General features: G+C 38.8%; 3 protein-coding genes across 3 annotated transcripts; 2 read left to right on the forward strand and 1 right to left on the reverse strand.

The window, feature by feature from the left end:
• Positions 1 to 2556: 2556 nt before the first annotated feature.
• On the forward strand, positions 2557 to 6203 carry LOC102709874 (probable mitochondrial adenine nucleotide transporter BTL1). The gene is made up of 5 exons (XM_006661327.2): positions 2557 to 2736; positions 4221 to 4315; positions 4646 to 4979; positions 5086 to 5323; positions 5558 to 6203. The coding sequence occupies exons 1-5, from the start codon at positions 2557 to 2559 to the stop codon at positions 5812 to 5814; spliced, it is 1104 nt and encodes a 367-aa protein (XP_006661390.1). The 3' UTR covers positions 5815 to 6203.
• A 1740-nt stretch (positions 6204 to 7943) lies between these two features.
• LOC102710153 (pumilio homolog 5-like) lies at positions 7944 to 13965 on the reverse strand. Its single transcript, XM_006661328.2, has 9 exons — positions 13351 to 13965; positions 11164 to 12560; positions 10925 to 11066; positions 10678 to 10785; positions 9275 to 9487; positions 9090 to 9200; positions 8696 to 8890; positions 8139 to 8310; positions 7944 to 8022 (listed from the first exon to the last, which is right to left on the reverse strand). Exons 1-9 carry the CDS (start codon positions 13963 to 13965, stop codon positions 8000 to 8002), a joined length of 2976 nt encoding a protein of 991 aa, XP_006661391.1. The 3' UTR covers positions 7944 to 7999.
• A 6968-nt stretch (positions 13966 to 20933) lies between these two features.
• LOC102716244 (ER membrane protein complex subunit 3) lies at positions 20934 to 24555 on the forward strand. The gene is made up of 8 exons (XM_006660726.3): positions 20934 to 21266; positions 21482 to 21575; positions 21947 to 22066; positions 22149 to 22197; positions 22968 to 23067; positions 23185 to 23246; positions 23340 to 23401; positions 24079 to 24555. Exons 1-8 carry the CDS (start codon positions 21106 to 21108, stop codon positions 24184 to 24186), a joined length of 756 nt encoding a protein of 251 aa, XP_006660789.1. The 5' UTR covers positions 20934 to 21105; the 3' UTR covers positions 24187 to 24555.
• Positions 24556 to 24610: the final 55 nt, after the last annotated feature.

The following is a 24610-nucleotide window of genomic DNA, read 5'->3' on the forward strand; positions in this document are numbered from 1 at the left end:
AATTTATAGGGATGGATAATTTAACCTAAATTGATTTTTCCTAAAACAAAAGGAATAAAGCATAATTGTATAATACTATCACTCGTTGATGACACATGAGTGCGAGTAAGAAAAAGGTACAACTAAAGAAACACGTATGCCTCAACTTATATGGAAATATGAGAACAAAATATAAGCATTAAGGGCAAGGTTGATTTGGTTTGAACTCTATGTTGCCAAGAGCCATCGCTTCAACGGTTGAGATAACCTTAACCAAAAGAATTGGTATAATTATTAGTTTCTCTTCCCCAATCTCTACCTAAATTGCTATTGTATATTATACCTCACATTGATTCTTAAAAAAAGAGTCAATATTTCTATTTATGTTTGCTCTCTCTCCCTCTCTCCTTTCTACTAGAAACATGGTTACGTGGCACTACTACATCCACTTTTTATTGTCTTTGTACATGCCTATGTCGGTATATCTAGACATTCTTGGTGAAAATATATTTACCCACAATAAAAAGTATATGCTTTTTACATTTAAACTTGAGAATGCCAAATGGAGTACTCATTCCGCCTTAAAAATAAGATCATATTTGTCCACTCTTGTTTATTCTGAAATAGGTTTATCTTTAAGAAATCATTATGTTAGAACTTGCGAAAGTAGAGGACAAATGAATTTGAACTAGATAAAGTGGAGGGCATATGCATTGATATTTGATAAAATGGAGGGTGTTATAATTTTTTTTTACTTTTGTATTGATATGAGTGGGATGGTTAAAAATGAAGTCATTTTGGGATAAACTAAGTATATGGTATGTTGCTTTTAGACCAAGAAAAACAAAAAAAGGAATACAAGGAAAAAGAAACATGGAACATAGAAACTCCAACAAAATAAAGTGCATACACACATGTAGATACGGTAGAAGTAAAAACTAGGAAATATATTGCCCAACCCACCCCCATGCATATGCGCTCTCTCCCCATGAAAAGTCCATAGACCTGGATCGTTTTGCATCCTCACCTTCCACTATCTACACTCTCGCATCTCACTCCCACCCTTCACATGCCTGCTGTCGTGCTCGGAAGCAACGAGTCAATGATACAACTTTTTTGGTCGCCCCCTCCCCCTCGGGATCATCCAATTAATAACACAAAATCTAACGAGTGTGCACACATTGCTTTGTATTATCCAGCAACACACACGCAAACCATATAATATGCTAGGGACGCTTCATAGTTATGCGAGACTCTCCGAGGTTGACTCACTCCACTGCGAAGACAACAAACGAGGTCCACATGTCATCTAGGTGAGACAGATGCATATTGCTAGATTTCTAGGCATTGGAAGTTATTTTAAAAATTTCCAAAAGTAACTTTCACGTAATAGGAAGTAACCTGTGTATGGTAAATAAGTAATTGTATATAAACCTCACTCAAGTATTAATTCTCCTTCACCATTTTCAATTATTTTTGTATAATATCATAATAGTATAAGTTTAGACCCCCCCAAGTTGCATTTTTTTCACAAAAAGAATGGAAATTAGTTTAAAAACAATCATATATAATATCCAAAAATTGTAGGCATTAGAAGTAACTTTAACGGATTAAAAAAACTTATATGTTATGGGGAAATAACTTCTACATGCTTGAAAAGTAACCTTTGTACAAACCTATTTCAAGTATGATTCTTTTTTCCTTCATTTTCCATGTAGTATCGGAAAATTGTTTTTATTCCATAGAAGAATTTTGGTCATAAAAGGAAATAATGGAAACTATTTAAAACCAATCAAGTATAAGATGCAAAGTTTTTGGGCTATAGAAGTAGTTTTATCAATATATGAAAGTAACGTACACATTATAAGGAAGTAACTTCTCCATGTTTGAAGAGTAACTTTTGTGTAAATCTCTTTTTAACTACCAATTTATTTTTCACTTTTCATATATTATCAGGTAAGGAGATGAAACTTTGTGATGGATTGCACATGACATCATAACTAAATGGTTTTTGAGGGATGTCAAGATGCTAGCTCACTAGTTTTAAAAGGTTTGTTGCTTGTTTTGAGCATGACTCTGATATGCATTTGATAAATTTTAAGGTGTGTGAACTGATCATAGAGTTTGTTGTTTGTATCTTCTTTCTATGCAAAATTTATAGATGAATTGTGCCATGTTTACATGATTTGGGTATGTTCCCTAGGTTTTCTATGTGTTCTTTCTCTTTCTAGTTTTGGCTTTGTTGCAGTGACAATGTTGTTAGTTGTTGGAGGAGGTAAATGCGGTTGGTCGTGGGATACAATCCAGCTCAGCCGTGTGAAAACTTGTAGGCACCATGATTCCTTTTTTCTAGAAAAGGTGTGACGAGGTGGTATTTTGGTACACTGTTTTTCTATAATTCTTTTATATGGGGTGAAGATATGGTATTTCTATTTTTGGCAAGCATGTTATGTTGTTGATTAGCACTAACGAGTTACCGCATGTTGCGTAGTCACGTCCTATTAATAACCCCACCCAAGTACTCAAATCCAAAGCCCAAGCCCGTGTGGGAAGCGGTCACGCATCGCGCCGCCAGCCATGGGTCTCCATGACACGCATGCGCCCGACGGTGGCGGCGCTGGGGCGGGTGGTGGGGGTGGGGGCGGACGTTACAAGGAGCTGCTCCTGATGGCACTCCCCAAGGACAACAACCTCGATGCGAGGAAGGTCGTAGAGTTCCTCGGCTTCAGGTTGCCCGACGTGGAAGGGATCGTGAGGGTAAGAGTCCCTCCCTCGCTCCCTACATGAATGTAGGGTGTAGATGGTTTCCGGTTGCTCTTGCGGTGGAAGGTGGGAAATCTCCGTGGCTATGGTTAGTTGATTTGGGTCGCATCTGATGGTGAGGGTGAATGATGATGCCCCCTATTTGATTCATTTCATTAGGATTGTTGTTGCAATTATTCAAAACATTGCTTGGGATCCAAGCATTTTGGTATGTGCACGAGATTTTTGTTGATGAACATACGAAGATAAATTCTACTGTCATTTGTTAGTTGATTAGTTGTCTATTGCTAAGATCACTCGAACTAGTAAGCCTCTCTAATATCGTCACAAAATGATCTCCTGTTGTGTAGTGTTTTCCGCTTTTATGCTTATATATACATGTGTTCTGTTACTCTACTTCAAAAAGAATAAGTTTCTATCATGTTCTTTGTGATTGGGAGCCCTATGCGCAGACTTAATGTTGTCACGTTGTCACGTAAGAGATACATGTGAGGCTTTATTGTTTGTTGGGATCAACGGTTTTGCTATTTGTCAAGACAATATTGATGTATACAAGACTAATAACCAATAGACATGTGGCATGTGCTCCTGTGGTCATATTCCCAAGTATTTTCTTGGTTTTCTTTGTCAGTCCGATGAAAATCGGATCGGGCTTGCTATGTGTAGTTGTAGTATTGGCTAGAAGTGGGAATAATGTTGACCGCTTAATAGCGGAGGAATCCCCCTTCATACCCCAGTTTATGGAGAGTAGAAAATCGGTATGAAGTACTAATGGGCTTCAAAAGGTCAAATGAAACAAACAAGCTTAAGTCATTTTATTTCCTGATTCAATCAATGAATTTTATACGCTTCTCCAATGTAGATAAAGGACATTGATTATGTTTGATGTATTCTCCCAAACAGTTTTGGACAATGTTGTTCCTTTCACAAATGGAACAATATTTCTCTTTCGGTGAAGTTCCATGTCATTTTCATCCAAGTATCTAGAATGTGTCCAAACATCTGGAAAATCAGCTTATATTTTAGTCATGTCTTTTTTTAGAGTAACTTCTTCCAACTACTAAATTGTATTGCACACTTACATTATATGCGACAAAATGTTTATTAAATTTTTTTTTTGTTATCTAGCTCTTGTTTGAGTGTTCTATTTTTTGAAAAATCTGCACTCTAATCATGGACTAACCAAACCTTCAATGGGGGAAGTACTAATGATTATGACGAGCTTATCATAATGTAGTGAATGTCTTACTTGGAAGCTGCATACACACACGCACGCACACACAATAATACAATACATATGTTGATCAGTACTTATTTTAAAGGTTCTGAAAAAATTGTCCTATATCCACAAGAAATTTTGATGCTTATATACTGTTATGTTCCTTCACCACGTGACATGCACTATGCTTCCCCCTCTTCTCATGAACACCTTAACACATCTTTAGGGATTGTTTTGAGGTTTTTCTTTGATATTATAGGCATTTTTTAGGAGTCGAGAGGTTAGAGAATTTGCCAGCGGTGCATTAGCTGGTGCCACATCTAAAGCTATTCTTGCTCCTCTTGAAACTATCAGGTATTTATTTTCTTTCATTAAAGCATTTGAGCATGGTTTTACAACTTAGGTTCGAAACAACATTATGGTGATATGTTCTGAATTGCATGGTCTATGAATTAACCCTTGAGGCATATATTACAATGTTTTAACCTAGTTTTACCATTTAATACTAAATCAATAAACAATTATAGCTATCAAAATTCAATGATCACATTTTGATAACAGTGGAGGATTATGCATACATCATTGTAAATATTTCAATTGTGTTGTTGAAGCTTGTATTTCAAATGCATGTTGAATACTAATTTGTGCTTGTATCATAATATGGTAGTGCATCATTAATTTCAGGACAAGAATGGTTGTAGGAGTAGGATCTAGGCATATCGGTGGTAGCTTTCTAGAAATCATTGAAGAAAATGGTTGGCAAGGGCTTTGGGCTGGTAATTCAATCAATATGATTCGTATTATTCCAACTCAAGCAATTGAGCTTGGAACATTTGAGCTTGTCAAAAGGAGAATGGCAAAAGCACAAGAGAAATGGAAGGAAGAGGGATGCCCAAAAATACAATTTGGTAAACTAAAAATTGAGCCGCCGCTTAATTTATTATCTCCAATTGCTGTTGCTGGTGCATCTGCTGGAATAGCTGGTACATTGATGTGCCACCCTCTTGAAGTCATTAAGGTGCCTATTGAATTGACTCATCAAAATAGAAACTATTTCTTCATCCATATATTCATTTTTTTGAATTGTAATGGCTTCATGTTATATCCTTTACGTTTTATGACAGGATCGCTTAACTATAAATCGAGAAGTCTATCCTAGTATTAGTGTTGCCTTCAGCAAGATATACCGAACCGATGGAATTGGTGGTCTATATGCCGGCCTCTGTCCAACACTAATTGGCATGCTTCCCTATAGCACATGCTACTACTTTATGTATGAAACAATAAAGACTTCTTACTGTCGCTTACATAAGAAGACATCATTAACTCAGCCTGAGCTTCTAATTATTGGAGCTTTGACAGGTAAATGGTTCAAATTCACTTACATCTATCTCATTTCACCACCTTCACTAGCCAACTCAACATTGTTCATTAAAATCCTTGGTTAAAGGCTCTCCCCTGTTTCCGACCTATTTAATTCTATAGTTATCTACTTAAAATGAAATGAAAAATCTTTCGTCCTTCAAATATAATGGTAACATTAAATTTGACCAAATAGCTGAATGCATTGTTTATATTTGGTTGTTGAATCTACAGGCCTCACCGCGAGTACAATCAGCTTCCCGCTAGAGGTGGCGAGGAAGCGGCTCATGGTGGGTGCCCTGCAAGGGAAGTGCCCACCTCACATGATCGCTGCACTGTCGGAGGTGGTCCAAGAGGAGGGCATCCAGGGGCTCTACCGCGGTTGGGGCGCCAGCTGCCTAAAGGTGATGCCCAATTCCGGCATCACTTGGATGTTCTACGAGGCATGGAAGGACATCCTTTTGAGCGACAAGTACAAGCACCATGCTTAGCCGAATGAGAGCCATCAAGCATAGTGTGTTGCAAGATTTTAGTACCGGTGGGACCCTTGATCCTTTCCTATTGTTCAAGTCCCACACTTGGATCACCCAAAATGTCTACATGGTGGATGCACTGATCTTTTTGGCTAATGACAGAGAGCATGTGTTGTTTCTTGCTAATTTGGAATTCCTGATGGTGTCAACCGACGGATTTCCCCCATGGGAATGCGTCATTTTTTTGTTATTTTCATAGGAGTCCAAATCATGTGAAACTATTGTAAAATTCCTATATTTTGAAGGCTGATGCATTGACACCCTATGAGTAGGGCTGAAAATGCTAAGGAAACTTTTCATATTACAGACCAGTTTTTGGAAATGGAAATCATCGATTTTTTCTAAAATTATTGGAAATGGAAACAAATTCCTATTTTTCTGGAAACGGAAACGGATATAGTAAGGGCACTATTCGTTGGTAATCAGAACCAGTCGAAAACATTTTGGAATTTTTCTCGAAAATTCCGCAAGCCCATATGCCATAAATCCCCAATATCAGCCGAAATAGCGTAGCTTACTTCAGCAAGCTAACCTTAAGTCCGTAAGTAGTCAAGATATATATGCATGTACTTTACTTTATAATTACTTGTATGGTGTGCGCTTCAATTTGTAAAATGATATGTGAACTTTGTCATAATCTGTGAGATGTGCATTTTAATTTATAATTATTTGTAAATAGTAATATTTATTTGGTATTCAGACAATCCTTGGTAAAGAGATCTATGAACTTGGTTGTAATATAAAGTGGTATGGTTGGTCGCAAAAGTTTGAAGTTTTTTATCTACTATTTAAAGAAAAAAAAACGGAAGCTCGGTTTGAGGATTTTTATAATGCGATAAATTTCTATTACCATATACTCTCCGGTTCATATTCGCTCCGTTTTTTGTATTTGATAATATTTGAGTCCGTTTCATATCCGAGGTTTCTGATTTTGAATACGACTCTAAAAAATATATGAAAGCAAAAATGGTAGAGGTGGCTTCTGCCTGTTTCCGATATGTTTTTATCCCTTGCTATGGGGAGCTCGAGCTTCTAAGAAACCTTAAAAAGTTGTGCTTCCTACCTCTAGTTTTAAGTTTATTTTCAAGATTTTACAATTATATTCTTAGAATCTGGATTGTTTATTATGCTAGAGTTTGTTAGAGACGTTGCAACTGTTATAAGCTCCGACCAACTAAAAGCTCTGACTGTGCTTTTCCATCGATGGCAGGTTATACGACGACACGACATGTGCGGCGCCTTGGTAGTCACACAAGTGGCAAGCCTCTTGCCACCAGGGTTTCCTCCAACATTTTGATAGGGATTACTGCTACCAGCAATATTGTGGTAACCGAAAAGATAAAAACGTCTACAAAAACAGTAGCTGTTATTCTAGCTATACTAGATTTTGGCTAGTCTAATAAAAAAAACTACACTTCCAAGAAACTAGCCATTTGTCTTGGCTAGCCATTCACCAGTCAATTGGGCTAGCTAGCTAAGTTAGGCTAGCCAAATTAACTAGCCACACCGCACCTCCACTCATTTACTACTGAAACTCACATAAAAACATTAACTAGTGATACTAGGGTTTAGTTAGTCTTTTCGAGTGCATGAGAAAGACTTGTCAATTTTTTGTTGGCTAGCCATAAGATTATTTGGCTAGTAAGATTAGACTAGCTTGTTGCATATGCTCTAAACACACAAAATCGAGATGCTTCAAGAATTGAGAGGGTTATGCACAAGGCTATTGCAATAACTATGGGGTAACCACACAATGATAAACCCTGGCCACCGGTGATGAGCAAGGAATGAAACACACAGAAGCAAGTGATCGATCAAGCTAGATACGGTGATAATTACATATCACTGAACAAGGGGTACATGGCTCCTGGATATGTATGGGCAAAACACACCACCACACTAAAAAATCTCCTTTGTGTGTGCAACAGCCACAAATTATTACCATTCCTAGCTTAAATACATGAACAAACCACTTTGTGACTACTATATCAATATGATGTTTTTTCGGTGACAGGTTGTCAGCTTTTGCTTTGTTAGCCACTTTTGTGATGATAGGCCTTTCAGGATGAATTTGACAAGGCCGACAGGAAAAAGAGTTGCCTTCGCCATGGCCAATTCAACACCATTGGTGATAGAGTTTCATCTAGGATTCCGACTGCACAGCTCCTAAAAATGGCATATGTGAGAACTGTTGTTTCTAGGAAAATGCAACTAGAGGAAACTCAGGAAAAAAATCACCAGGAGAGATTCAGTGGATGGGGGAAATTGGCATGTGAACTCACCATCACCGCAGAGTTGCTCGATTCGGCTGACGATGTGTTTGCCATAGGTGTATTTCTTCACTAATGACACATGGCATTTCATACGACTGAGAAGGGCCCCTATCTGTTGTTGGCTACATGTTTCAAGCATCTTTTGTATCACATAGTTAGCATATTGGTCCTTCATCATCACCTATAGAGTTGTGAAGGCAATTCATAAATCATTTACTTCAATACAGGGTGTATCACTGTAGCATAATAGCTCAAACAACAGAATCAAGGACAAATGGGAATTCAACTAATGATTGCACAAATTATCCTTAGGAACAATGACCGTGACAAAATTTTGAAAGGGCATCTTATGATGCATCCTTAAAAATGACAAGCTTCCGTTGTATGTTTTGATTTAAGGAAAAAATCCTATTGCTTGATAATTTTGATAATTAAAGTATTTGTCACTCCCTAAACTTGAGCTTAACACTTGTTGAATTTTGAGCAAATAAGAGCTTTTAGCTACTTGGCTCAAAGTGACATGAAAAGCCAAAGTAAAAGAAGTAAGTTGCACTAATAGTACATACCAGTAAATAATTATTGCCCTCGGTTTGCTTCTGAATCTCCTTGATCAAAAGTTCCCGCTCTGTATTGTCCCCATGTTTAAAACACTTCTCTATGACATTAGACGCAAATTTGTTTTGGCTCATGGACACTACTTGCTCAGACAATTTAGTGATTATTTGGCCCCTTTCATGATCATTTCCTTTCTCCAAAACATGCTGCAAAAATGCTTATGGTTATAATTAAAAGAAGAGGACACAAGTTTACCAAATCCGACATCAGCTACTCAGGTTACACTTGCTCCAACTCAAACTCTCCATGATCCACATTGACACTTTGATAGCAACAAGATGTTGATTGCTTATCAACGAATATTAAGTCAAATCTACCACTAGTTTGCAAGAATAAGAAATTCACCTGCGTAACATAGTTTCCATATTGATCTTGTGCGAGAATGCAAGCATACTGCATGATTTCATCAACTATGGAGAGCCCTTCAGGATTATTGTTGCAATTCTCGAGGATTCTCTGCCAAGCATACGATCAACACTAGAACAACATAACAAGAAGTTAACAAGAAAACAATAGTGTTATCATTTCACCTGAATAACACGACATCCATATGGATGCATTGATAGTTTGGCAACCTGGCCATGAAAAGAAGACACCAAAAAACTAATATGTTCCAATGGAATACATTCAATACACTTCTGTATAACATGATTTCCATTTTGGTCGTGAACACATCGCAACACATGTCCGTCAAGCTCACGAACAAGAACAACTCTTCGTTCAAGCTGAATTACTTCAAGGGCCTGCAATTTTAATAATGAAATAAGTAGTGAAAATTGTATTTGAGTTATATCAGAATAAACTAGATTAAACAACGATAATGTCTCCAAAAAAGCAGTGTACCTGTGTCAATAAAAAATGTACAAGACGGTCTAAATTAGCACAATTATATGTGCAAACTTACGAGAGACGATAGAAATACAAACATCGAACCTAGCATCATACTTGTTTATGTGTGTTCCTCATGTTTTCAGTTGTGGTCCAGTTTAATTATTTTAGTGTTTTTATTGGTAACAACATAGGCGGTGTGTCGGAGGAAGAGAAAATTTGTATGTATCCAATATATACGAGAATAAGTGAATAATGCAAAACTCATTTAAAAATGAACTATGAATGAATGAATGCAGAAAATAGAATGTCCATGGTACGTGAACTCGCTTCCCTCAAAATTCACCATTATTTTTCATTACCATCACACACTAATATGTAAATAACTAGCGAGAATAGGATTACAACATATTAAAAGAATGAGGAAATTCTACAAAACCACATATATTATAGAACAAGTTTCACAAAACATACATTGTTTTTGGTACGTTGCGCATAACCATGGGTATTATGGCTCTAGAGTTATAGAAAACCACACTATTTAACCAATATTCTCTGATCCACCGCAATTATGACCTAGAAAATTATATGTACAATCAAGTCAGATTTATATGTTCTTTCACATATCATATATAAGTTGTAGATATCTAAGATCAAACATTTTTATATTGCTATAGTATCACGTTAAATTGGTTAATGGTGTAGTTTTGTGAAACTATTTGGCAATAAAACTCAAGGTTATGCGTTATGCAACTTGGACTATAACATGTATGGTTTTATGAAAGTTACTCTAAAAGTATATAAGTTGATTGCCATGCATATTATGCGAAGTGATGGCCTATAGCTAACCCACTTAAAATATTGCCAACTAATATTCAAAATAAACAATTCTACACATAAGAATAATAGTTGAAGAAAATATACTCATGCAATACTTTGCCAACCGATATTTAGAATAAATAATTCTATGAATAGAACAACAATATGAAGAAATTTGCCCATACAACCCATGCTACCTTACGCCATGGAAAATGTTGTCATGATTGTGTATCCAAAACATTAAGCATAAATGAAGTCATATTTTCCAAAAAGAAGTCAAGACTACCTTCTGAATTACTCTGCATCCATATATCTGAAGGCTTAGAGAGAATACATGACCAACCAGCTTATCAGCTAGATCTCTCATTTGTTGTGTGCTTCCCTTTTCAAAGAACTGCATGTACTACATGTTACTTTGTTTCATACAAATATGCAATTTTTATAATTGTTGCTATAGTAATGTAAACATACAATCATTCAAGTTTAATTGACATACTATTCTAAATGATCATACAAGAAAAGACAATTTATACCTTCTGAATAACATAATTCCCAAAGACATCAATCATCAACGATGAAGCATGAGGAAGGACCTCAGCAAACACCAAGTCCTTTTCTTCAATGGTGCAATTCTCTAGCTTTTGCTGAATGAATCGACTTCCATTTTGATCCAAACTGAGATAAAAGGACATCGAAGCAATTAATACCTCAAGATTTCCATTAAGCTATATGCATCCAGATAGTGAACAAGACAAGCAAAATCAAAACTAACCTATATTTAACTATTTGCCCTTTGATGTCGGACAACTCGACGCCTTGAGTTTTGCTAGACATTAGTTCTTCAACAAAATTATGTGCCTTTGAATCTTCACACTTCTCTCTCCCCTGTTGCCCTTCTATCCCAGAATCAACAGGCATATTTTTTGGGGTGGATTGCAATCCTTTGGCACCGTTTCTTTTGTCATGAGGACATGTTCCAGAAGAAGCTTGCCCATGTAAAGCTACTGGATAAGGCATTGATATGCCAAAGTAAGGTGAGATGGCCCCATAATTCCCAACATACCTTTCATCTTTTCTAGAAGTAGAGGCATTAGCAGCTACAATAACTGGGGCCTGGAATTTATGCTCTGGTCCGTCTATGATTGGTGAACTAGAAATGTTACCAAGGTTATCCACAATGTTATTTGAAACCACTGTATCATATGGATTTCCCAAACCATATGAATGAATAGAAGGTTGCCGAAAATAATTCATAAGACTCTGATCAGGAACTGGTGGCGACATATAATGCATAAGGCTCTGATCAGGAACTAGTGGTGGCATACGTACCCCAAGATGGTCATACATTTTATATGGGTGAAATAAGTCAGCTCTTGTAGCAAAATTTACTGCTGAAGGAAAATAAGGTAGTGTAACACTTGGAAGATGAGTATCAAAAGGTGACATAGAAGGAAGTTGAGGAGCGGAATAAGTAATAAATGGTGGGAAGGACGAACTAGGGAAACCATAACCAACAACTTCGGATGGAGGAGCCCAAATACTAGGTGATTGCAAGTTTGGATAGCACGGGACCCCAAAAGAATTTGGTGTACAAAAAGGTGATGTCATTCTGAAGTGGGGCATCAATTGAACGTCACCAAAGTGTAACTTCATGTGACCAAAAGATGAATTGACTGCAAATGGAACTTGAGGATTAGTTCCTTGAGTAATCATCATCACAGGATCAACATGGACTAGATTTGGTAGATCATTCTTCACTAAGGCATTTTTCTGCCACTGTTGCATAACATATGAACTACTTAAGGTATTCAGACTGCTACTAAGGGTATCTGGGTTAATATTCATATTCTTCATACTGGAGTCCATGCTTTGATTTCTTTGCTGACAAGTTTCAGTAATAGTATTGTGGTCAAGACATGATAAATTAGGAGGAGATGAAGCCAGAAGACTCTCACCAGTAAGTTTATTACTCAGTGGAGTCTCAATAGGTCTAGGTGAATGTTGATGAGCATCAAGTGGAAATCCATTCAAGTCTTGTGACTTTACAACATCAAGCGATGAATTCTTTGATGAATTAATGATAGAATAAGTCGACACACCATCTCTAGAATTTGGACTTAGAATATCAGAAGAGTTGTCATATAAACCATTGCTATGATGAAGGTTTTCCTAAACAAAGAGAAGATAATTATTAAATATGTTTAATATTTCCAAAGTATCTGCAAAAGAAAAATCTGTAGCAAAGCAAATCATGAGTATGAGATATTAGGTTCATTTGCATCCATGGGAGTGTGAATGACTATTTTCTTCTCACACCATATTAAAGAATTGTTGGTCTAGTGCCAACCCCATCATATTTCCTTGAAACAAAAACTTTTGATTTTATTTAACAAGTCCACAATAAAGATCAAACATTTTACATCAAAATTTGTAGAAGCTATTTCAAATTTGTGTGTTCTAAAGGATGCTTAAAACGTCCTAGTCAAAGATTATTCGAAAAATTTTGTTATACCAAAGAGGCATTAATCATATGGTGGATTTATTCACCTCGCTAAATCTTACTCCCTATGTTTCATATTATAAGACATTTTGGTTATACCTAGATTCATCTCTACATCAATATATATATATATATATATATATATATATATATATATATATATATGTATGTATATATATATATATATATATATAGACACACACACACATTAGTATTCATATGAACCTAGGTAATGCTTCAAAGTCTTATATTGAGAAACAGAGGTAGTATCTTTTGTTATTTGTGGTCCGTGGAACTACCTGCTATTGTATGGCCATGGTGTTTAAAATGTACGTACTTGACTACGATACCTGACGATATAAATGGAGTTCTCTCGGGTATGAAACCATTAAGTTTGTTCAAGTGCACATGGAACAAACAAACCAAGGTTAGTTGCGCTTGAATTAACAATGGGATTACCTTAACTGAATCTGCAAGAGTTGAAATGTGGCCTCCTAAGTTAGATGTGCTTTGGCCCGAATCACATTGAGCATGAACTACATAACTTGAATCCAAACCTAGTGACTTTTCCTCCTCAGATTCTTCCTTGTGTGTTGACATAGTAGAATGACCAAGAGATAAGGACATGTTGCTGCTATCATCAAGGGAGAATGTCCTGCTAAATTGGTTCCTTGAAACGAGTGGCGGAGGAAACCTTGGGTTCAAATTCACCTTGGACATGCAATATTTGACACACGCCGAATCAGAAAATAGGTGTTCTTTAGAAGTTATATTGTTAGTTCCAATTCCTAAATTCGGCAATGTGACCTCAAGGTTCCCGCTCTGCTGACCTCTGAGGTGACCAAGTGCAGCTAAAGAGCCTCCCATGGTAGGAGGAGCGCTTTCACTACGTTCCAGGATAGAATCTCTCCAGTTCCCAAAAATAGCATCATTATTTGGCATGAAGGACAACTCTGCTAACTCATCTTCTGAAAGACTAGCCGGTATAGAATCATAAGAACTCATGCCCTTGCTTGGTGGCCACTTCCCTGCTCCAGTTTCTCTAGTCAATGGCAGTACACTCTCTGTAGCCATTTTGCTGGAGAACAAAAGGTGGTCATTTTTATGATAATTTTCCAACTAAATTCTCTAAGTTCAGTTCAATTTTAGGACCTATATACGAGTATAGGCTAATAACACAGCTAATGCAACGAAACAAATATGCATGCTCCATGACCAAAAAATCTCATGAACTTAAAAAATCAAATTCATCGTAGCAAAATGCCAAGGGGCAATTGCATATCTGGCCTTACTTTGAGGTCTAACTATGGGCTTGACCCTATTTTTTCGATTTTGCACTTTTGACACCGTTTTTCAAAATTGAAGGTTGCAAATCACCCTACTCCGTTAAGTGGAGACAATGTTTTTAAGTGAGGCTTAAAATGACGTTTATACCCACTCAAATTTGACCATGATTTCTGTAGACTTTCTATATATTTGGCCATATTGTACACCCGGTGTATTTGTAACAAATATTGTTACAAATCCACGCCAAAATCACTGGTAGATGGAATGGGGATGGCACTATGGCATATGGAATGCAAGTGGCACTAAGCATTTCCAACATGTAAATCACCGTACACATAATGCAAAAAAAAGGGCAAAAAAGAACATGTTGTGCAGCTGCTAATTTGTTGAATCCATCAGAAAGCTTAGCAGTTGTTGTGTGCAAATGGGCAAAAAAACATGCTATGACTCACGCGACCATAGTAGCGCCTGCGGTGCCGGCCACGCGCCGATGGGGCGCCGCACGTGCTCGCACTGCCTAGCTGCTCGCCGCAGACATGCCGCCGCAGAGGTGCAGCTGCCTGCGCACACGTGATCGCGCCACCCAACGTCCCGCAAACATGCTGCCTAGCCACCCGCCGCAACATTGCCACACGCGACCGCTCCGCCCAGTTGCCTGCCATGGCCACGGCTCACCGTTGTTGTCGTACGCACCTCTCTGGTCTCAGCCACTAAGACGAGGGTAGGGTTAGGCTAGAGGTATTTTGGTCTTTTCATATGTGTAATTTTCTTTTCCATTTTTTTAATCTAGGTTTCTCACGGAAGTGTACCGGCATGGTCAAACGGAAGCTTCAATTTTAAAAATCGGGGTCAAAAGTGCAAAGTCGAAAAATAGGGTCAAATCCACAGTTGAACTTCAAAGTATGATCAGTTATGCAATTGCCTCAAATACCAAATAAAGACAACTTTATACCCATGGTTTCTTGATCTAGCACACCAAGGTAGAGAAGCTAAATATGCATGCCCCATACATCCACGAAGCACACCATATGAAGCACATGAAAATGGAAACTTGCTAGTGAGGTCACACATACATTTGCCATCAAATATAAAAAATAAAATTACTACCCTAATAAATATAGTAACACAAACAACAAGAAGAACACAATAATTAGAGGGCTAAACCAAGCTATAGAGCAACATTAAATGAATTCCAAGAAGGGGGAAATAAATTAAAATAAGAACACACCAAAGTGAAGAACTCGCCACCTAATAAAGCATCGCACGGAATTACATACACACATATATCGATCTATAGCAACATCAAACCAGCCTGTGCTCGTGCTCCATGGACTCTCAAACCACAATGACTAAATAAAAACACATCATCTTCCCCTGCACATCACCCCCTTAAAAATTAAAAAAAAACTCTAGTGTTAAAAAAACTGGATAACCAGAGCACACACAATGGAGAAGCACGGGTCGTCCGATGACGGCGAACAAACAATTGAATTGGGGAGGGGAACGAGCACCTGATCTTCGCTAGCCCGGAGCACCACAACCCTTGCACCCAACACCGTCACCCCTCCCTTTCTTCACAGACCACCTTCACACTGCCCCTCAACCAACCGCCTCACGCCGCTAATGCTTCTCCTCCCCTCTCCCCTTCTTTCTGTACTCTCACTTTACTGTAAATGAGTTGTTAAGCTTTTCCCAGCCTCTTGATTGCCTCTCTCGCTGCTTTGAGTCTGAGGTGGAGAGAAGGAGGAGAAGGAAGAGGGGGGAGGAGGCGTCTACCTTCTTAAACCCTTGTGACACCTTTCCGCCTGCCCTAGGAATGGCACGGTGATCGCGTGATTGCCCCCTCTCCCCCCGCCCTGGGAATCGCACGGGGAACTCGCTACGCGTACCCAACCCCAAGGTGTTTGCATTGCGGTTCACCTTTTTTCTTTCTTGTGTTTGATTTTCCTTGGATTGTTTATTTGTCATGTATGAGTATACTCCAACCTCAAATTCTCACGGTGTACTAGGTAGGTTTTATCCACTTTTATCCTATTAGGATTGTAAATTTATTTTGATGACATCTCTCTGCTATAAAAATTTCACACTGCTACAGATGGTGCAATGGTAGAAACATGAGAAAGAAAAAAATGTAGGATGTGTGTATTGATAGTTCGGTAGGTGTATTTTTTTTGCAACATTTTGTTTTTCTATTAGGAAACTTGACGCATGCACATTACTCTCGTTTTTGTTGTGCTTATCTCTTGCTTGTGTGTACTCAAAGCTTTCCACATCAAACACTTTTGGCACTGATGATAACACCAGTCGTTGTTGCTAGCAGTTGAGGATACTTGTGCTTTGCCCCTCCTCCCCCACCCTAGGAATCGCACAGGGAACTCGCTACGCGTACCCAACCCCAGGGCGTTTGCATTGCAGTTCACCTTTTTTCTTTCTTGTTTTGATTTTCCCTAGGTTGTTTGTTTGTCATGTAGGAGTATACCCCAGTCTCAAATTCTCATGATGTACCAAGTAGGTTTTATCCACTTATATCCTATTAGGATTGCAAATTTATTTTGATGACATCTACGTGCTATAAAATTTTCACACTACTATAGATGGTGCAATAGTAGAAACATGAGAAAGAAAAAAAAATTGTAGGATGTGTGCATTGATAGTTTGGCAGGTGCATTTTTTGTTTTTGCATAGCCAGGGGCTTCATCTTGGAACTTTTTTTTTGTTAGGAAACTTGACGCACGCACATTACTCTCGTTTTGTCGTGCTTATCTCTTGCTTGTGTACTCAAAGCTTTCCACATCAAACAACTTTTGGCACCGACGACAACACCATCCGTTGTTGCTAGCAACTGAGGACTCTTGTGCTTTGCGTTTTTGTCAGTCTCGCGCCATCAGTTTCATTTGGCAGTGATGAGGCTGCTTGTTTTGTAGGGGCTACTACACGTTTAATTACCTTTTTTTGTCCTTTTTTTAAATTTTAGGCTTTCCACGTCATTTATATGTCGTTACCTACATATTTTATCTAGCTTAAAGCGATGAAATCTATACTTTGTTGTGCTTTAATTTGAGTCTTTGGTATGCGTTCAATTGTAGTTGAGTAAAGAATATTATCGAATATTTATAGGCAACAACGGAAGTGAAATGCCAAGCTGTAAGTGGTTTCTACAGCTAACACCAGGATCAATTTTGGCTTGGTTGCATTGGTGTCACACGTGTCACCACGGGATTTATGTGATTTTCACTAAAAACTTCTTTATTTGTTGTTTACACGTTATCATCATCCATGGATAATGGCGGGGAGCCACCATTAGGTATACTTAAAAAGCTGGACTATTATAGGTCTAGATTTTTTTGGCAATGAACATAAAAAGAAATATAGATTGGCTAGATGGAGCGTGTTATGCAGACCAAAAGAGTGTGGTGGATTAGGAATTCATAACTTGGAAACTCAAAATAAGTGCTTGCTTAGTAAATGGTTGTTCAAACTAATTAATGAGAAGGGGGTTTGGCAAGATCTACTTATAAGGAAGTATCTAACCAAAAAATCAATCCTTCAAGTGCAAAAGCAGCCAGGAGATTCCCACTTTTGGGCTAGTCTAATGACAACCAAGGAATCATTCGGTTCTTTTGTTTATCTGAAGGTCGAGGATGGCAAACAAACAAGATTTTGGGAAGATCATTGGATAGGGAATCAGTCCTTTAAGAAGAAGTTTCCTAACCTGCACAACTTAGAAAGAAACAAGAACTCCTTAGTAGCTAAGGTTATGGGAAGGATTCCTTTAAACGTGAGCTTTAGAAGAGCAATTACAGGAAAAAACCTAAAAGATTGGTATGCCTTAGTCTCTAAGGTAGTTAATATTAACTTGTCCAATCAACAGGATCAATTTATTTGGATGGCCACCAAAGATGGAGTGTTTACTGTTAAATCTATGTATAAAGCTCTAATGCTTAGTGGTGTGTTACCTAGAAAGGATTTAATTTGGAAGCTTAGAATTCCGCTTAAAATTAAAATTTTCTTGTGGTATCTTAAAAAAGGAGTAATTTTAACAAAAGACAACCTAGCTAAGAGAAAGTGGAAGGGTAGCCTAAGTTGCTGCTTTTGTAACTCAAAAGAGTCAATACAACACCTCTTTTTTGATTGCATCATGGCTAGATATATTTGGAGTGCTTGTTTCTTCACTTTTGGAATTAGACAGCCACATAGCATGTCACATTTATTCGGAAACTGGTTATATGGTGTTGAAGATAGACTGAAAAAACAAATTTATCTGGGCATAGCTGCCATGTTGTGAGCTTTGTGGCTTAGTAGGAATGATGTAGTCTTTAATGGCTCCAACCCTATTTCTTTCTTGCAGGTGATCTTCAAGGGGACTCATTGGGCAAGACTATGGTAATTGCTTCTTAGGGAGGAGGACGGTGAGGCTGTGCAAATACATTGCAAAACTTTGGAGTCACAGATGATGGAGTTTTATGCTTATTTTGGTTGGAACTTTAGAAGAAGAATTTATGTTTAGATCTTGGTTCTTCAGTTTAAAGTGTTTAAACTTGTGTTATCTCCCATATAACGGGACGAGTCTCATGTACTCTTGTCACGACTGTTTGGCTGTGTACACCCCTGTTGGTGTAGAGGCTGGGTTAATCTAATCCTTTATCTAAAATGGTATAATGGCGGGGACATCAGTAATTTCCTAGAGCAGAATCATTTCAGGTTAAAATATTCATGTAAAAATTATACTCCCTTCATATTTTTTATATGACACCGTTGGCCTTTCGTCTTATTAAAAAATTATATAATTATTTTGTTATAATATGATTTATTATTATAGGAACTTTAAGTATGCTTTATAATTTTACATATTTAGATATAAATTTTGAATAAGACAAATGGTCAAACATAGATTTAAAAGTCAACGGTGTTATATAAAAAAATATTGAGGAAGTATATGACTCCCAATGAGACGAACAAACAAAAGAGGAATAATACGGGTGTCTTGCGCAATATGGGCCTTCATTTTGCGACGATGAGAAGAAATCAAAACCGAACTAGGACCAACAATCAAATCTACATGGGCCTCCTCCTCCTCCAATAGAGCCCAAGAAAAAAGGATATTCCAGAGAGAAAAGGTCATTTTGCCTCCCTCAATTATAGGGTGAGTTTGATTTTCGTCCCTCAACTATAAAACCGGTTACAATGCATCCCTCATCTCCTAAAACCAGTGTAAATTAAATTCCAAGGTAGTATTGAGTCTGGTTTTGGCGTTGATGTGGCATTATAGATGAAACTATAAAAATTAAAATTAAAACAAAATGTGTGGGGCTTATATCTTTACTTCCATAAACTGTGGTTTTGTCAGTCCGTTCGTCTGTCCTCCCACACAAAAAATTTCTCACCTCATCGCACATCTAAAAAAAAGAGAAAAAAAATTTCGCATGATGGAAAGGAAAAACCAAAAGCCACGCACGCATGCAGCAACCGAACACACGCACGCATGCACGGAGCCGAGTCTTCTGCCTCTGCCCGCCGCCGCCACTTCTCCGCCGCCTCCGCCTGCTACCGCCGCTTCACCGCTGCCTCCGCCTCAGCTAACGACGCTGCCCAAACCCCTTCGCCGCTTCTTCCGCCAACGCCGCTGTCGTGGCCGCTCCATTGCTTTGTGAAAGATCTCAAGTTTTTGGTTCAATGGTTGCATCTCTAGGTCACTCGCTTCTTACTACTTTGAGTTTGGAGTGATCATGCTCTATTTGCAGGAATACCAATCAAGATTATGGATTACTTTCCAGATCTGAGCATATGCACCATTGGCATTTTACTGTACAGAGTTGGTGTACGTAGATGTGTTATTTTAAGTTTTAGCTGAGTTGTATATTTGTCTCAATCTGTGAGCTGAACTGAATAATTTGTCTTTATCAAAGATGTTTAATTTAACCCATGTTTCAACTAAGAAATTCGTCGTGCAAGCTAGCACACATTGCCTTTCCCTCACATGGCTGTCCCTGCCAACGGCTCAATACTGATCTGCTCTGAAAATTTTTCTTTGCAGCAGGCCATCGCGTAACTCTAAGGAGACCATCAATGGCGGTGTGCCCAAGACCAAGCAGCTCAATGAGCCAACCGCTATGTGGGCATCCAACGAGGCCACGACTCTGACTCAATGACAACCCTTCGCCGACGGTGAACCCCGTCCGGCAGCGCCATGTGATTAGGAACCATGCCGCCAAGTACATCGCCATCCTCCTCCATGCCCGAATTCACCCGACGTCGTCGGCCCTGTCCCGCCGCCATCCGAATTGGCAGCCTTGCCCCCTCGACCCCGTGGCTCGCTTACCGCCTCTGTCCGCCACTGGCTCCATGCCTCCGTCTCCCCCCACCCTCGACAAACGTCTCCGATGGCAGCCGCTCCCTCGACTAGGCTGACCACCGCGAGATCTTCTGCTCCATCATGGCCGACTATGATGTGTCTTGCACGCACGTCTGCACCTCATGCGCCAGTACCTGAGCGCCGCCGCGGCGACTGGTGGGGAGGAGGAAGAGCATCAGGAGGCGGCACGGGACGATGGACCGTGGTTAGCGTCCAAGTCATCCGGTCCAAGTGCCACGTCACATGAAATCTCTATCAAAACCGCTTAGGGAGCTCGGTTGAACTGGCTTGTAGAGTTAAGGGAGTCAAAGTGTCTGGTTTTGCTATGGAGGGATGTGAATTAGATTTAGAGATGAGTTGAGGGAGGTAAATTGACATTTTCTCTCTTCCAGAACAGAATCCGACCCGATCCATTATCCTCGCGTCCTCCGCCTCCGCCTCCGCCTCCGCAAGTCCGCATCCGATCGGGCCCATCCACCAACGGCGGCGCGATCTCCCCTCCTCGCCGTCGCCGCCGCCGCCGCCCCACCGCCGCGCAGTCCGTAGGTTGCGTGTGGCTCTCTCTTTTGGCTGCGATGGCGGAGGAGCTGGTGCTGGACACGGCGATCCGGGACTGGGTCCTCGTCCCGCTCTCCGTCGTGATGGTGCTCATCGGCGTGCTCCGCTACTTCGTCGCCAAGCTGATGCGCTCCCCGTCGGCCTCCCCCTCCCCCGACCCCAAGCTCGTCAAGGAGGGGTTCGTGCTTTCCACTCGCTCCTGCTACCCCTACGCGATTCTCCCGCGATCTGTTCACTGATTCGCTCGATCTGGGTGAACTAGATCCGGAGACGATTCCTCCGTAGCTTGATTTTCCTGGAATTTTAGTGTCTGCGAGCGTGATGGGTGCGCTACGGTCGCGCCGTTGGTCATATGTAGCTTTTAACTCACGAGAGGGTTTTACTTCTTTACAGACAAGTGGTGATTAGGGCGAGGAACCTGAGGATGAATGCGCAATACATCCCGGCCAAGGCCTTCAAGTCACGCAAGGTTTATTACACCAACGAGGTAATTCCACCTGAAGCATCTGAGTGTCCTCTGCCCAATTTAGAAAGTACTCTTAAAGCTTAGGCTTTTTATGGTTATTACTAGCGAGTGCACGGTGCCAGTATATGATTATAATATGCAAATAGAAGAATTTTAGGGTAGACTTTATGGGTACTGATTGTTTCTGTTTTGAGAAAATCTAAGAAATGTTATTGACAAATGTCTAGTCTAAGAAATGTCATTGATGAGTGGAGTTCTACGAAATGCCATCGTACAAACTATTTTGTTTAAGATTTTCTTGTCTGCTTTCATGCCAATATATGCTGCTCCACTAACTAATCAAAATTTGTCTTTTGGGGTACATTATGTTGATCTTCTTGATTGCACTGTAGGAAAACGGATTGCTTCATGTCCCGAAAGAGGAAGCACAGAAAGCTCAGGCAGCCATGTTTTCAGATCCAAACATGGCCATGGACATGATGAAGAAGAACCTCTCTATGATTGTTCCTCAGGTTTAGTGTCCTGCATTTAGATTTTCTTCCACCACAGATCCCATGATTCCTTTTATTAACATGCTGCTTCATGATTTTTCAGACGCTTACATTTGCATGGGTGAACTTCTTCTTTTCGGGTTTTGTTGCAGGTATGTGCTTCATTATGTATGCTACTATGGTATCTGTTCTTCTGATATGCCAATTCCATGTTTATATATTTATGTCATGCTGCTTCAAAATCATTACTATTAACTGCATAAATACATCACCATTCAAGACTTGAGCAACCTGATGGTATTACTTTGTTGTCAGTGTGAGGTCTGTCTATTTTGACACAAGTGCATCGAAATGCCTCTGTCATGTATTAGCATTGAAGCTTCAGTAATGCTATGAAAAGTATATCCAGCACTGCCTGGAAAAAAATATAGTAGTAGTTATCATATTTCTGCTTCTCCAATGCTGATTCATCAAGGATGATTTCTCCGTGGAAATTTAAGAAGTATACCTTCAGTTAGTCATCCAACATCTAAATTACCTTGTGACAGTATTATCATTTAGCCAGGATATCTACTGAAGTTATCCCATCTTCTCTAGTTTCATTTGGAAAGTTTTAGTTTAAAATATACAACTTCATCATCCATGCACATATAACCATGATCTTCCCTGGACCGAGAAGTTTTGTCAACAACCAAAATTCTATACCATAAAGTGTGTTATCAATGATTTTGAATTTCCAAATCAAATATATAACTATTCATGTGGCTGAGCAATATATGATTGAAAGATTGGTGGGTCACATATGCTGTTTACTGATATAGTCTTATGTGTCATTCACTTATGTTGTTTTTGTGATCATGTGTACAATTCAATGGCATTTACTTGTGTCCCTGGACTCACATATTTCTCCCTCTTTTCATAGCTAAGATTCCGTTTCCATTGACTCCGCGGTTCAGGGGAATGCTGCAAAATGGGATAGACCTGAGTACTGTTGATGTGAGCTATGTTAGCAGCCGTTCATGGTGCGTATATTTATTTTTAATCGTTCTATCAAAATATCAAATGTCAAGTAAGAATGATCTAGGTTGTATTTCAACTCACAACTTCTAAGTGCTCTAATGGCTTCTTGTTATTATCAGGTATTTTCTCAATTTGTTTGGTTTGAGGGGTCTCTTCAGTCTGATCCTTGGTGAAGAAAATGGTTAGAGAACAAAGTCACTCCTATGTGGGACTCTCATATTTATGAGTTGTCTTATTGTACTTTGTTGTCTTACGATTTTTTCATGACATGCAGCTACTGATGATGCACAAAAGATGATGCAGATGGGTGGTGGATTTGGCGGTAATCCCACAATGGTATGGTGCACCTAATCTTTTTAATGGAGTCCTGATGCGTATCTTGAACTGTTGGATATAAACTTTGCATTATATTACATGAGTAATACAAAAGATAAAAAAGATAAGTGGCTAGGAATTTGATTTTCATAGTCCCTGCATGTTGGACCTTCACATAAATTATATAGAATTACTTTAAGCATAGGCTGTATAGCTTGAATGAGTCTTTATGAATGATCTAAAAATATATAAAAACATACTTTTGGCGTTTTGAATTTATTGTAATGCTAAATTATGTATCCAATAACCGTAGTGCTTAAATGCTACTTGAAGTTTCAGTTATTCAATTATTTTCTTGTGCAATGCAAAACGTACCTTTTCACTACATTATCAGATCAGATAAACAATAATACTGCAGGAAGTGCTGCAGTTCATATCTTGGCATTTTTGCCCTTTCATATACATATATATAGGTAAGTTTACAATTCAACAATATGCATAGTTGTCTTAATTCCTCATTGATTTGTTAGGTATTTTGTTGCCAAAAACTCATCTGAAACCTGCTTGATGTTTTACTGTTCTCTGGTTTGTCCTTTTCCATGATTGATTTCACTAAGTGCTTATATATGCACATTCTAATGATTCCATGTCTAGATTAGCAAACAGTTATCTCACACTTTTGAATTGGCTATTTCCAGAGTTTGGCTGCAGAGAAAGATAGCCTGGATATCATCCAGCATGACTGGGCTTTACCAAAGATGGAGCATCATGCTGAGGAAGTGTTGAGGAAGCTTCTGAAGAAATGATGTGAATTAGGCTGCTCCATTGCTACATTTTGCAAAATTTTTGTTTTAACGTGTTGATTGATCAGGGAGTTAAACTTATCATACCTGTGTAACTTATATGGCCTAGAATTCACTTCCGAAAGTTTCTGTACAACTTTTCTGTAAGACAGTCAGGCTCAATGCAGATTGAACAAAATCCCTTCTCTTGTCACAGGCACTGCAACCGATTCAGTAAATTTGATTGCAGGCTTAAGCACTAGTAATTCCTATGAGCTCATTAGTGACGCAATACAATAATGCTGTGTTGATTTGGTCACCCTAGTTAATACTCCTGGAACATAGTGGAGTCTTCATTTCATAATTAAATTGTCAGCATATGATATTCCTTCTGGTTTTTTGTTTGACTTTTTATATATATGTTTAATCATTTTGCCTCATTCAATTT

Source organism: Oryza brachyantha, chromosome 9 (genome assembly GCF_000231095.2).
Source record: "Oryza brachyantha chromosome 9, ObraRS2, whole genome shotgun sequence".
In the NCBI taxonomy this organism is placed as follows: domain Eukaryota; kingdom Viridiplantae; phylum Streptophyta; class Magnoliopsida; order Poales; family Poaceae; genus Oryza; species Oryza brachyantha.